Source organism: Poecilia latipinna, unplaced genomic scaffold, assembly GCF_001443285.1.
Source record: "Poecilia latipinna isolate Pla-1442-1.1 unplaced genomic scaffold, P_latipinna-1.0 Scaffold1359, whole genome shotgun sequence".
Classification (NCBI taxonomy): Eukaryota; Metazoa; Chordata; class Actinopteri; order Cyprinodontiformes; family Poeciliidae; genus Poecilia; species Poecilia latipinna.
This window is the reverse complement of record NW_015113975.1, coordinates 156,201-171,127: the sequence shown is the minus strand read 5'-3', so window position 1 is coordinate 171,127 and position 14,927 is coordinate 156,201. Positions and strand designations below refer to the sequence as shown.

Here is a 14,927-nt window from a genome sequence, read left to right as displayed (position 1 = left end):
GTTTAATGGTGCAGACAGTTGTGGTTTCTGACATTGGCAATATGGACAACCACCCAGGGCGTTATTTTTTCTTAGGGTGGCAGGAGAGCTCTGTGTATTGTGGCACAGAGATGAAAGCAAATCGGAATGAAGAAGAGTTTGAATTGATACTGCTTAAATTTATTTCACCTCTAAGTATTTCATATCTAGGTGTTTTTGTAGGATTGTGGATCTTTCACATCAATTTGAGAAGCAATTTTGATAGGTGCCCTTGATTTCATTGTGTCACGTAGCGCGGGGTGCTGGTCTTTGTCTTGTCTTGGTCTCATGTTCGGTGGTCTAGATTACAACTCTTCTATGTGGCTCCTTGGTTCCATGTCCTCCCCTGCCAGTTGGATTTCTTTCAAAATAAATGCCACTAGTGGCAAAAATAAGTGAAGTTCATGCTATGTTAGGACAGGAGACAAGATGTTTCCATCCCTTAAATTATGATGCATAGAATCACATATCTAAGTCTAAGCTATGTTACAAAGAGTAAACACAATAAAAACATGCTTTATCTGTGGCATTGTTCATTAAAATGGCACATTACTGATGTATTAAAATTAAATATGATCAGTACACTTAATGATATTAGCAATTAGGTATTATCCAGAAAGTACTTTTACTTTTAATACTTAAGTATTTTTAAAAGCCAGTATTTTTAACTTTTACTTAATTAAATGTTAATGTGGTACTTTTACTTGAGTACATTTTTGTCTGTGTATTTGTACTTTTACTTAAGTAAATTTTTTGAGTACATTCTCTACCACTGCTTTACATAATATATAAGTTAAATTTATGAGGTAACTGGCATGAAATGTTGCATTTTTACACAACATTTTAATTTTATTTAGATATACTAGTATGTGTCTTAATTTGGTGTAAGTAAAATTCTGGTTTCAGCTGTATATTTTCTTTTCATGCATATACTGTTCATTTTGATGTTTATGTCTTACATCTCATGGAAACCCATCATTCAGTTTCTCAGAACATTGGACATTTACAGAAATGTTGTGACCTTCATAATCATGAGAAAGACCTCTGACTGGACACTTTCAGTATTCGGTCACTGACATCAACCATAAAGACATGGTTGGTGTCAGTGACCACAGCTGAACAAGTTCTATCTCCTTCAATGTTAATGGAAAAGAAAAAAAAGTTTCACAAGGAAGGAAGGAAATAGGAGTTTGGCAAAAACTCACAAGACATCGAGTGATGCTGGAGTCAGGAGTTTAAAAGTCACCTTATACACCGATTTATCCAAGATATGGGCTACAACATTCAGTTTGTTAAACACCAGTACTAGAGACAACACTTATACCTTTGATGAGAAGAACAAAGAAGTGGACTGTTGCTCACTGGTCCAAACTTCTCTTTTCATGTGAAAGTAAAGTTTTCACTGAGGAAATCAAGGTCAGAGTTTGGGATGACTGTCACAAATAGGGGTGTTAAGTCTTCGTCACCTGATGGTGGTGGTCCACTGATGGTGGTGGTCCACTGATGTTGATCAAGTTCAGAGTCATCTGGCAGGAAGTTTTAGAGCATCCCTTGCTTCTTTGCTTCTGACAATGTTTATGGAGATGCTGATTTCATTTTTCAGCAGGATTTATCACCTACCCATACTACCAAATGTACCAAAGAACCATTATGGTGACCAGAATACTGGCCTTACTAGAGCCCAATGGAGTCTACATGGTTCTGTCAGGAGGAAGATGAGGTACTAGACCCAACAATGAAGACAAGTTGAAAACAATATGGGATTCCTTAACACCTCAGCAGAATCAGAAGTTGATCACTTCCATGCAATGCTTGGAACTCGACCTAGTAGGTGTATATACTGTATGGTACAATCACATACTTTGAGGTTGGCCACCACTAAAACCAACAGTCAAACCAACCAATATACACCAATAAAAAACTTTTTTATTGGTTAGAATTATCTTAAACATTGGGGGGTTTGTTAGCAGTAATCCCTAATCATTAAAATAAACTGAAATAAATGCTTAAAATGTGTCACTTTCTTAAAAAACAACAACAACAACAACAAAACAAACAAAAACAACAATCAATTTTCATGTGTTGATGCTTCCCAGATAAAAGTTTTACCTCTGATCACCTCACCTGTTCTGATGCTTTCTTGTCGACATTAACAAACCCATGGGAACGACCAATTGGTTTGCACGCCGTAATTTTATTGTCATAGCACCTACCAGGAGATGTTTCAAAAAAGGCACATATTTACAACAATATTGAAGGAATGTGGGGGATATTTTGCAAATTTGACTTCTTTGAGCTATACATCATGTTATAATGTTATTCCCCTAATTAAAAACATATCCAGAGTATTACCTTAATTATTTCATGCATGTTTGAGGAATCCTTTAATCTCCCATAGCAACCATTTGGGGTTGCCTGAACACCTGCTCATATAACACACAGCCTCTTTACCCAAAGCTCAGTCCCCAGCCGAGCTTCCACACCCTCCCCCACACAGCTCCATTAGACTAGCCGTAGCAACAATTAGCAAACACTGGGTGGAACTGCACGTCTGCTGAGCTCATTATAAGAGCTATTTGTCAGTGAATCGATGGTAAAAGAACTTTGATAGTGGAGCTGATGACTTCCTGAAGGTAGAGTGTTGGAAAGAGCAGGATTTTCATGAAGAGACAGAGGCCCAATTTCAAGGCACTAAATTACGAATAAAAATTTCTTTTACGTCATATTTGATGTATTAAGCATTTTATAACAACTGAAGGTAACATAGTTACTTGAATGTGCTATTACATTATTGTATGTGGTTGGAAAATACATAATACTACTCTAAAAAGACATAGCCCAATTCCAAGGCATCAAATTGCCAAGTAATTTCGTTTTTAAGTTATGTTTGATGTGTACAACATTTTATAACAACTAAAGGTAACAAAGTTACTTGATTATGCTATGAAATGAAAAATACATAATATCCCCCAATTAATTTATGAAAGGGAAAAGGAAGAAACTGTTAGGAAGCAAGAATAGGAGCTTAAAATCAACCCCATAAGAATGGTATTAACAACATCATTTACCTTTGCCACGGTACAGGATTTTGGTTTATGCAATCATCTAAAATATGGTTAGGGTTACAGTCTGTAAAATGAACACAGAATGTAAAGAAATCAGAACTTTTCACTACCAACAAAAATGAGAACTGAATGAGCCAGAGGTACGAGAAAAACCTGACTAACAATTTGAATATCACTCAGACAAAAAAATAAGTTTTCCAACAGGAACCACTGAGCCAAGATGGATACATTAACAACTAAACTGATGTTCAAACTACAAAACCCCAGAATACTCACTGGCTCTGGTCGTAGGGAAGCAGAGTGTTAGGAGATAAAGAGTAATCCACTTCATGTTGGACTTTCTCAAACTGACACTGATCACCGATCGAGGCACTGTGTTGCTCTGGTGGTTGAGGGTTGCTTGTTGCAGCAAACAGAGTTTCACATCTAGTTTGATCACATGCTGAGAGAGAGGTGGCAGAGAGGAGGAAGTAATTCATAGTAGTTGTGTCATTTGAGTGAACCAATAATGTAGATAGGCTTATGTTTATCGAGTTCTTTTTATTAACATAAAAACAAACCAAAACAAAACAGTGGTTTGCCAAGGAGCTCTGAGATTGATCAAATGAATTATCAGAGAAATAATACCATTTTAATTCTGATGAAATCCCCACACTTATGCAAATATTGCCAGAAGCAAGAGCCAAGTCATACTGGTGAAGAAATGCTGACAGAAGAAGCAAAACAAACACGGGTCAGAAAAAGAGTTTAAATTTAGTGGTTTTGCTTGTACTAAACAGGGAGTGAAAATACTTGAAATAAAAAAATATATTGAGTTGTACACTTTAATAGCTAATATTAAAGTGTAACTGAGGTTACCCAAGGTTTCACTAGGCTGCTAAGCTGTCAGGTTTTTGTGATGTAACAAAACCATAAATGTTGATAAAAGTGATTCTGCCTTTAGTTTGGAATTTGTCTGGAAAACAAACACATTTGTTGGAGAGAAAAAATGTGAAAAATAAAAAGATGATTAATTTTTTAACATTTGTTGGTTTGGATAGCTTTTTTTACTCTTTGTGAATGAAGGTTTGGGCCCAGACAGTGAACTCTGTCTAAATAAACTCTATGGCTATTTAAAGATGTTCTTGTGAAGCTTTGTGAGAGTTTTAAGACTCTAGTTGTTTAAAGAACAATACATATTGACCACAAACTTTACAAGTTAGATGTCAGTTCCTAATCTACATAAAATTTCAAAAGTAATTTCATTATCATTGTTGAAATTGGCTGTAACTTAGGATATTAAAACATCCTGTGGCTTCTCAGAAAATATTGTCACCCTTAACATATTCTGTGATCGCAGAGTGGAAAATGAGCATCAGCAGCTTCCTGTGGAGTCTGAAAAAAGTTCATGCCACCTCAGCTCAGACAAACACTTCCCCCAAACTGACCAGGGCTGCTAGACATTCTGTGGTAAGACGTCATCCCGTCTGATCGTATGGAAAGTGAATCATGATGTCCTCCGTTTGACGGGTTGAGAATCTGCGGATTCTCAAACCGGAGTGAAAGAAGTGCTTAGTATAAAATAAAGGTGTATAAAACAACATCAGAATTAGGGATGCACCGATTGCAGTTTTCTCATTACATATTTTTAAAACTCTTGACCTGTTGATTCTTATTTGACAATTAATTTTGTTTTGTCTGAAATGCTGCTAAATATAGAAATAAAGATGCTGTAATAACCCCACTGTTATTATTAACGGCAAATGCACAGACCTGACCTGGTGGGCCGGTCTGTCAGTCAAACCTCTCACTACAGAGCAGAAGAGGACAGTGGTTGAGTTTTAGATATTTGCTGAGCTAAATAAGATCAGGAATCGGCGTCAGTAAGTGGTGCACCCCTAGAGAAAATGAATCATACAATATCAGCAGCACACCTCCCCCGCACTGTGCCCGCTTGGACGTCTCAAAATTTTATATAGAAATGAGGAATTACCTCAAAGAAAACTAGTAAAAAAATGAAACTTTATCGACTCACTTTGTCTTTACTGTTTGTGCTCAACAATTTACTATTGGATTTCAAAGACAGCTGGATATTCTAGATTAATTCTTATTCCTTTTGGGGGGTGGAGCTCTTCATCTGTGAAGCAAAATGAAGCATATTTTTAAAAAGTTGCATTTTAAAATGCAACTATGAAAGATTCACCACCCTGACTACATAACACCACAATGAGAGTTGGTTGGAAGTTGTCTCTGTGGAGACTGCTTTTGATGAACGGCTTGAAGGCACAAGACAAACCCATGATCATCTATCGTCACACTCAAACCTAACAATACAGCGGTTTCGCAATCATCAGTCAGCTCTGCATGAATAGGTTTTGGACTGAAGGAGGAAGTGAAAGTATCTGGAGAAAACCCAGACACGCACAGAATGACATGCAAATGTCTGTTAGTCAGTGACACACACTATTTTTTTTTTATTTTAAACACAACATGGAAACTAAATGCAAAACAAGACAGGAGCTTCATTAATAATAATCACATTACAGGATCACACACGCACACACACACACACACACACACCCGCACGCACACACATACACAGACACACACATGTTTGTGTGGCTATCTTTGTGGGGACTTTTCATTTCTACAGCCTAAACCTTACCCTCATCTTAACCTCTAACCCTATCTGGTGGCTGAAATCTTTCAAGATGTATGAAAACATCCTAACTCAACACTATGGCTATTGGACACAGATATGAGTTTTTATAAATAGGCAGAAAGGATGTTAACTGCACATAACTAATCAACAGGATCCCAGCAGAAAAAAAACAACAAAACAAAAAGAAATCATATATATTTTTTAACATTTTACTTAGATTTTCAGAAAAAAATTCTAAAGTTAAAGGCATAACATATGTTTTGGGATATACTTTAAGATAATTTTAAATTCACCCAAAAAGGATAAAAACTAAATTCAACAATTTGCAAAGACTTGAAAACATTTTCATTCCAGTATGATGAGTGTGGATTATAAATGTGCAGTGCCTTGTCTAAATATTATTACCCATAAAAACTTTTCCATAATCATGGCGTAAAAAGTACACAAACTTCTACACATTTTATGGAACAGACCAACACAAAGTAGTGTAAAGAGGAACAAAAATATTACAAGTTTTATGAAAATGTTTTACAACTCAAAGTCTGAAAATGTAGCATGCATTTTCAGATGCACATTCACAAATACATTCCTTCCAGTCGGACTAAATTACAGCTCTGTGCAAAGAACATTGAGTAAAAATGTGCAAAGCTGGTACATATGTGAAAAGAGTTGCAGCAGCAATTGCAATGAAAAGTTGTTTCACAAAGTGTCTTGATTCTTGAAAGCTGAGTACACACACCAAACTGAAGAGTTACGTGTTTGTGTGTATTTGAAAATAAGGAAGATAAATGAGCTAGAGCTTGTGGTTGTAATGTGGTAAAATGTGAAATGGTCATGTAATAGAAATACTTATTAACTTATCAGTACTACACGTTAAATAATTGTGCCTTTTGTTGCTGAACTCACACTGAAAAATAGGAAGAACTTCATTAATAATAGATTTTAATTTTCTTTTTTTACTTTTCTTACCTTCCTGCTCTCTGTGTGTGTGGTGTCGTTCACTTCCAGCCATGTTTGTCATGCTCTGAGTTGTTTTAAATTTTTAAATTATTTCTCCTACTGTAGACATGGGCAACTTTTGGTGCCCAAGTTCTTGTTTTAAGCGTTTCCTGTGTTTCTCCACTTATGAGCAGTGACTGAAAGAAATGGGCCTCTGTATAGCTCAAGAAAACATTAAGTATTAAATTGCTAACATTTATTTTATAGAAACTTATAGAAGTGCTCCTAACTGTAAGGCTGTGTAAAGAAAATTATCCAGTTGTGATAAAAAATAATTAATTTTAAGACATTTTTGCAGTTTTTTTTTTTTTTTGCAGTTTTTTTTCCCCATCCATGCAGATTCATTTCTGTCAGAGGATCTACTGGGATCCATCCAGACCTAAAAGAAGAGATCTAATCCATTTTTGTGTCTGAAGACACCGCAGTGATCGAAGACACTTTCTGCTCCATTTCTTTCCTCCGCTGCTTCTTGGCCGAGAGACAGATCCACACAAAAATAAAGAAACCTTCACAAAGAGGAAAGCAAAAATTGGTAAGTCTGAATTTGAACTATTCTCAAACAAGAAAAGACGATCTTAGCCAATTCTCTTCCCTACGCAAGATTATGATTCCCCCCCCGAGAGCTATGATCCTATTCCAGCATTCATTTTTGAACAGTGAGAAAGCTTGTCAGAATGATGTGACAATTTCCTAAACAATTTACTTAACCACTTCCCACTGCGGATTCATTTTGTTTCATTAAGCGATCTGATTGGACGCTGGAAAAGATGATTGTTGTGTTCAAGTTGTGCTAAAAGGAGTTAGCCTGTCAGCGAAGCTATTCTAGCCTGAAACAGCATCTCAATGCTAAACATGTAGCAGCAGCACAGATGTCCTTAATGCTAATGTCGGCCTCCACAGTTAAAATCTATAAAGAAGTTCTGATCAAGAGTTCCTGAAACACTTCAAATCTAAATGGTAGAATAGAACTTTGAACCAGTCTGAAGGTTAAATAACCTAAATAGATTAAAAACAATAAATATATTAGAAGTTGAGCTCATGTGTCTATTTGTTCAGTAATTTAGCAGAAAACTTGAAAATGTTGCTTAAATGTAATTCATTGCAAATAAATTAATCAGTTAACTTGCTTAAAGAAATTAATGGAGTCCCACCATTAACATTAACTTCAGCTAGTAGGCACAACAGAACCGGCCTGCTAATACTGATGAGTAGACTGTCAGGTAGAATCTGCATACTCTGAATAGTAAAGCTAAAAGTAAATTCATTTAAATGTCTCTTTACTTGTCAACTACATCGGTAGGGACATTTAGTTTTAGCAGATTCTCTTTGAAAGCTGAAGGAGACCTATTGACTCAAACAGGAGCACAGAGGCATCGCTGATGTTTACATTTTATTAACTTTTTGTAAGACACTAAGCAGTTGATGTTTTACATCACTTTTTTATTGTTTGGTTTGCTTTTGTTTTTATTTACCATCCCCCACTGTTACAGTTGGTGACCTAGGCGACCGCCTAAAAGGCCTACGTCAAGAGCCACCCCTGCTAACAAGCACAACACTCCGATAGATGCAACTGTTACCTTGTAGGGAGTTGAGGATGCAGAAAAGATAGAGCACTGTGTAGTTGACATAACCAGAACCCAGGAAGGCCAGACCCCAGGTGGTCCCCATCAGGCAGGTGAGGCCCAGCAGAGTCAGGCCGCTCTGGCAGGATGTGCTAAACCTCTGTGGAACTTCCTTTGACTTTCTGCTAGCACTGGCTTGAAGTTTTGAGTTAGTCTTTAACATTTTCTTCATCTTGCAGATGCTTGAGGCCACTGCCATCAGAATGCCAGAGTTAAAGATGAATATCAGGGTGAAATACACGAGATTGAGTGAGTAGAAGTAGGTGTCATCTGTGATCCAGCAGCTGTGAGACAGACGGGTAATAATAGGCAGTTAAGAGCAGCGGGTCTTTGAATGTAACAGGAAAAAGGAAGAAGATGGAACATTTTGCACTCACATTGTATCACTTCATAGATTGTGGAAGTGATACGTTGCCATTGGGATTTTTTAAAAACACATTGACTTCCCAGAAACTACTTTGTTGTTGTAAGAAAGATTAAGGAAACCACTGGGATAATGTTGACATTATCATCAGACAGGCTGACATCAATCTGTTAAAAATGTACATCTTATGGAGTTTTTACCGTGCCAGGTATATTAATGGAAAAAAAAAATAAATCAGCCATTATATGACATTTAGTACTGCTTTATATATTAAATTAGGATCCTTATTCACCTACAGCCAGTTAAAGTGTTGTCAGAATGTTGCATAGTCACAAATAATCACAACTAAACATAAATAGCAAAAAATAAAGAAAAAGCATAAATAAAATGTATAATAAAAGTAAAGTTATATTTTACTTACATGCTATTGGTTTGATTGGTGTCTGACATGGTCAACTCTGTAACTCCGTAAAACTGTTTAACGTTCTTCACACACAAAGATATTGACACAATTATTGCAGGAATCCCTGGAAAACAGAACATTGGGCATTCAGTTGTACTAACACAAACTCAGTGTTCACATGAACTCAGTATTAAACCTTGAATCATATCACTGCATGTTCTAAAATGAATCCCAAACTTCTCCCCAGGCCTTTTGCGGCCTGAATATGGGTAATATTGTACACGCCACATTCAGATCAAAAATGTCTGGTTAATTTAGTGTTTGTTGACAACAGAAATTGATGAACACCAACATTCAAATGGCCATGTCTTTTTTTTTTATGTATTAGAAAACTTAAAATCCACATTGTCAGAATCTATAAATATCTCAAATCGCCTCGCGGACAGACCTTCTCCTGGTTTTATCACATTTTTCAATGCATTTCTCCTTATTTGGCTGTGGAAAATTGAGCCACACAAAGACGACAGTGTGGCTTAATTCATTGTACCAATAAAGTACAATGAATTAAATATAACAAAGGGGAGTATGATACAAAAAGTAGGACTCATCCTATAAACTGTTTTTGGATTAAGACTTGTTGTTTGATTGATGTACTAATTAGGAGGAGCTTCTGAAAACCAGAAAACCCTCAAAGCTTACCGAACTTTTTCACATTAAACTAAATATTTTAGATGAACAGACTTGGTCATCGCTGTTCAAAGTAAATCGGAAGGATCAGGCTGGTCACTGGATCATTTATCATGTTTGTGTGATATTGTCATTTCATATAGTGAATAATTGCATCTACAATTACGTTCTGCTACATGTTTTTTCTGTCTACAACAGTAAAATATTTGTGATGATTGCTCCTGCTTCTCTGCCTCCCAGCTGCAACAGAGTCACTCTGAGCATTAAAAACCAGGAAAGACAGAGAGATGCTGATATTTTTATTAACTATAATGATTTTTTTCAGCTTTATTTTTATTGTTCTGGTGCTCATGTTCAAGCAAACGCACATTGGGAGAAAAAAAATTGTGTTGTCTCTGATTTTTTTTCAATGTCGCCAAAAAGAAGATATTCTTCAAGTAAACCACATTTTGATTTGCCTTTCTGAAAACCTGAAGCTTTTGTCATTTGCTTTTTCCTGCCCTGCATCGAACCGTAACACACCGATGAGACCCGTTAGCGTGTCATAACACTCACCCCATCCGACAAGAGACAGTTTGAGCAGGTAGCATTTGTAGTAGGTGTTGAACACCTTTATCAGCAGCAGGTAGAGGTGCAGGGCCTCGATGGCCATCCAGGTGAAACAGCAGAGCAGTGAGTAATGCATGAGCGCAGCTATAAACTCACAGACCCAGTCCGGCTCCACTGTGGCCCCCCACTCAGTCAGCAGGAAGGTAGAGTTAAGGAGAAACAAGGCGCCGCTCAGAGACACGTGGATGGACATGGAAGTGTCCATTGTGTTGCTCCTGAAGGATGAAAAACAAGATCTGGTAAGAGTATGCGGTGATTGGACAGGTTATAAACAACAGACTTTTCAGCTTTTTAATAAAACACAGAATTTACTAAAGTGTCCTTGGAGTATAGTTGACATTTGTCAAACTCGTACAAACCCAAATCCCATCTGTAACGCGATCTACTCCAGAGTTTCCAAATTTTTCTGAGCCATGGCCCCCAAAAAAATTAGCTTCTGACTATGGAACCACTTTGCAAATCCATAAACAATGCTAATATAATGTACAGAAACATAAACCTTTAGATTTTTTTCTCACTTTTTATTCACTGTTCAATAATTATTACATTTGTTCAGCATAGGTGCTGCCTCAAACCTTCTGATTTTAGTTGGCAATGAGTTTTGTAGATAATATATTATGAATTCATCAATCATGTTCATATTATTATAGTAAAAGGAATATCTCCTTTGGTTATAAGAAAATGTTATAAATATTATTATCAGTCATATATATGTCAAATTTAGTTTAATCTCCACAGTTCTTACAGACGGCTCCTTTTGTTTTTTTTCTTGTCAGAAACTTTTCCATTTCACTACGCTAGCTTGTGGAGCAAAAAGGCTATTTCTATCTTCTATCTCTGTAGCAGATTACAGTTTCTTTGAAAAAACACTGGTCTGATTAACAAGGCCAGACGTTGAGGAAATATTCATGGTAAAAACACCTTCACTGGTTTAACTAAGTCTTTGCCACTGACTACTTTGTCACAATTAATGTGAAAGAAAAAAAAAAAACAACAACAATCCATCGGACTGTCTGACTGAAAACCACATAAATACAAAGTAAAGCAAAAAAGATGAGTTTCAGTTATTTAAATGTCTCTTTGGGCGCCACAGTTTTCTGCTAAGCTGTTTTCTATAATTTGGAATGAGTTTCTGTGAAAGCCAGATCACCTTTTGTTTGATACCAGATGTTGAAAGCAGAGTGACTTTCACTGGTGTTTAGGTGTTGCAAAGATGGATTAAACAGGACGTGGACAGATGCTTTGAAATGAAACTGGTGCACAAGCAGTGAACAAAAGCCGAGGTTTCACTTCTGGGTTCATGATTTCCACAGAAAAAAAATGTCCCTGTTCACTATGAAGTTACAATGCAAGTGAAAAGAAACAAAACAAAGAAAATACGGTCCTTCATTCAATAGACTGAAGTGGATTTCTCCTAAATGTAATTCTGAGCTGGGAAACAAAAACAGAGGAGATGGAGAAACAAAATAAAGGGTGAGAATATGATGAGACTGACCAGAAAACTAATAAACATTTGGTGTCTATTTCCAAATGTTCACATATCAAGATCTAATTAGAGCTACTTTCTTTATCTCCAGAAAATAAAGTGACTTAGCAGCACTTTAGAATGTGTTTCTAGCAGGAGGAAATGAGCTCATAACCTCATTATCGAAATGTTGCCTCCATTAGTTGAGCTAATCTCTTTGCACAACTCCATCCACCGTATCTTTCTGATTGCACAGTCGCATACTTTCCCATCAAGAGCAACCCGCTGTAGTTGCCGTGGTGACATTTGGGGACTTCTTGAAACATCTTTCAATCTGCCCTCAGGGTGACCTGTCATGGTGTAAATTCATCTGGGCGTCTTGCTGCTCTGAACGCCCTTCACTTGCAGATTATAGAACAGATTGTTAAATTTCTCTTTTTTTTTTGTTGGTATTTTTATTTCTTTATCATGTTGAATATATCATTTGTAACCAGGTTTTCACTGGTGCTTCAGAACATTTAATTCTTCATAGTTGTACAGAAAAGTTCATATTTGGTTTCCTAGCTGTACACTGCCCTGGTTCTATGGCTCCATCCTGCCACCAAACACATGACTTTGGTCTAACGTGTAACATTAAACTTTAAGCGTTTCTTCATGTACGTTTAGAAGAAGATGATTGGAACTCCAACACTATAGTCTGGTACTTTAAATTTTTTTATTTTTTTTATTTTATTTTTTAGTTTTAGATGGGTTCCTTTTTTAATTACTGACTGTTTTACCCTGTAGTTGGACGTCATCATCACTTTTGGATGAATATTTCTCCAGCCAGACTATTCAGTCTAATTAGAAGCAATGGGTTGCTTTTGACTTTTAATTTATCACCACATGTATTGTAGTAAGAAAAACTTAATTTGTTTTATTGAACTATGCATAACATGTTAAAAACATGTTCAGTATTTATAAGATGCTGAGATTTTTTTTTAAAGGTGGATGCTTACCTGTTGAACACATATACGGCGAGAGACGAAGCGCTGAAGAAAAGAGAAATTCCACAGCCTATGTAACTGATGTATGACAGTAATTTCCAGTGGGCTTCATCTATTGGCATACGTATCTATAAAACAGTAAAATAAAATGGTAAAAATACCAGCAGGGATTCTGAATCTTACTGGTTTACTTTCAGAAACTCTTGGAAACAAATTAGAAGTGCAAATCACCATCATTTCTCTCATCTCATTAATGAAATCAAGATACTCTTTTATTCTAATTTCTTATAGTTTTATTAAAATTATTGTGAAATAACCACTGATTATGAGCAAAGGGAACTTTGTCAAATGAAGAGCTCCTTGTTACCAGAAGGACAGCAAAGGGTGTTGCATGGCTGCACTTGCAGGTAACCTGATCTTGGTTGATCTCAGTTTCACATCCGTCTTGTTTCCAGGCAAAATCTTGAAACAACATTCAGTGTTTTAGTTACTGGTATAGAAAATACGGCACTTTTCTAATCAAGACATTTTAATTTACTTATCAAACTTTGTGTTTAAAAATTAAGACATTCTCTAGTATATTTAGTCTAAAAAATTGCTTCAATACGTTAAAATCTACTACATGAATTAATTGAAATTAATGGATTAAAGCCTCTGACCTTTACACAAAGTAACCGTTACAGTCCCCCCTTGAAGCTCTGACAAAGATCTAAACAAGTTGAATGAAATGTTAATTCTACTATTAATTATTTAAGAGTGATGAAAAACTTCTAGTTCCATAGATAGATTATTTTACATATAAAAATAAATTTTTCCCATTTTATAAGTGAAATAATCTGCCAATGGTAGTTTTTGTCTCCCTAGTTTTTCACCACTTTTAAGGATTTATTAATGTAAAACTGGCTTCTATTTCTTGCTGAAAAGTTACTTGTAAGTTAGTTCTGTCTTATTTAATGTACACGAAGACATTTTGACTAGAAACTAAACTAGAAATACTTGGTAAGATTCAATATTTTTGCAGTCTAATAAAAAAGCTCAGATCTAAATTGATTGTTTTCTGTCTATTTTAGCCAAAGTTCAGCTTAAGTTTTTTAGATACTCAGGATTACCACCGTCTATAAGTGGTTATTGCTAAAGATTATTCTTTTACTAATCAACCAGTAGCTGTTGTGATTTTTAGAATGTATCTGGATACTTGCTTGCCAAATTTGGTCAAATCGTTTACACTCCTACCTTTGACATCATCAAAGTAGCGACACAGTAACTGGGAATCATTCTGTGAAAACACAAACAATGCAGAGTCACCTTCTCTCACATTTTCTTGACTCGGTGAATGTGAGCCAAGCGTCTTACTGTTTCTGGTTTCACAACCCTGAAAATCATTTTGATTGGTGGCTTGAGATTCTGGAGGTGAGACTCGCCTGACTCCTCTATCCTGAGAACCATGGAGCAGATCTCCATGTCAAACTAGTAGGGAGACAAAACAGGAAGAAGGAGGAGAAGCTCAGCACTGTGACACTCTGCGCACAGCGTTTATTTGTTGCAGAAAACTGTTTGAAGAAAGTGTTCAATAAAAATCAGACGGGACGGGTCGAACCTGGAAGTGGCGGTGGTCCATGTAGCTGACCAGGCCGATAACTCGCTCCTCTGGTGGCATGTTTTTCAGTGCGTTCACTGGGATCCAAACCTCAGGGACAAATGAGCCGTTGTTGGGCCATAACTGGTAATAATAAAAACACAAAATAATGTCAAGTCACTTTAAAATAGATACACATATTTAATTTTTTTTATAAACTAAAAGAAGCCGACTTAAAAAAAAAAAAAAAAAAACTTATTAAAATGTATTTTTATGGCAGACAGAAGCAAAAGGGATGTAGGAAAAGTACAACTTCCTGTTCCATTACACCATAATATTTCATAATCACCCCATAGCATAAAAAACACCAAACAAAATAAACATATCCTTAGTTCAACCTCTGTAAAACAGATGTAAAAACATCTGATTGTCAGTGTTTCTCAACCTCTCACTATCTTCCTCTTTCTCTTCTGACTTCACCACCTGCAGATA

General features: G+C 36.2%; 1 protein-coding gene and 1 long non-coding RNA gene across 2 annotated transcripts; both read right to left on the bottom strand.

Annotated features, from left to right (window-relative positions):
* Window positions 1-901: 901 nt before the first annotated feature.
* On the bottom strand, window positions 902-3,485 carry LOC106961993 (uncharacterized). The gene is made up of 3 exons (XR_001427875.1): window positions 3,360-3,485; window positions 3,087-3,147; window positions 902-2,227 (listed from the first exon to the last, which is right to left on the bottom strand). It is a non-coding gene; the product is annotated as an uncharacterized LOC106961993 (long non-coding RNA).
* Window positions 3,486-6,769: 3,284 nt separating this feature from the next.
* On the bottom strand, window positions 6,770-14,630 carry LOC106961992 (adhesion G-protein coupled receptor G2-like). The gene is made up of 9 exons (XM_015056131.1): window positions 14,457-14,630; window positions 14,213-14,326; window positions 14,093-14,135; window positions 13,227-13,321; window positions 12,872-12,987; window positions 10,355-10,623; window positions 9,131-9,236; window positions 8,301-8,629; window positions 6,770-7,229 (listed from the first exon to the last, which is right to left on the bottom strand). Exons 1-9 carry the CDS (start codon window positions 14,514-14,516, stop codon window positions 7,117-7,119), a joined length of 1,245 nt encoding a protein of 414 aa, XP_014911617.1. The 5' UTR covers window positions 14,517-14,630; the 3' UTR covers window positions 6,770-7,116.
* Between the last annotated feature and the right edge of the window lie 297 nt (window positions 14,631-14,927).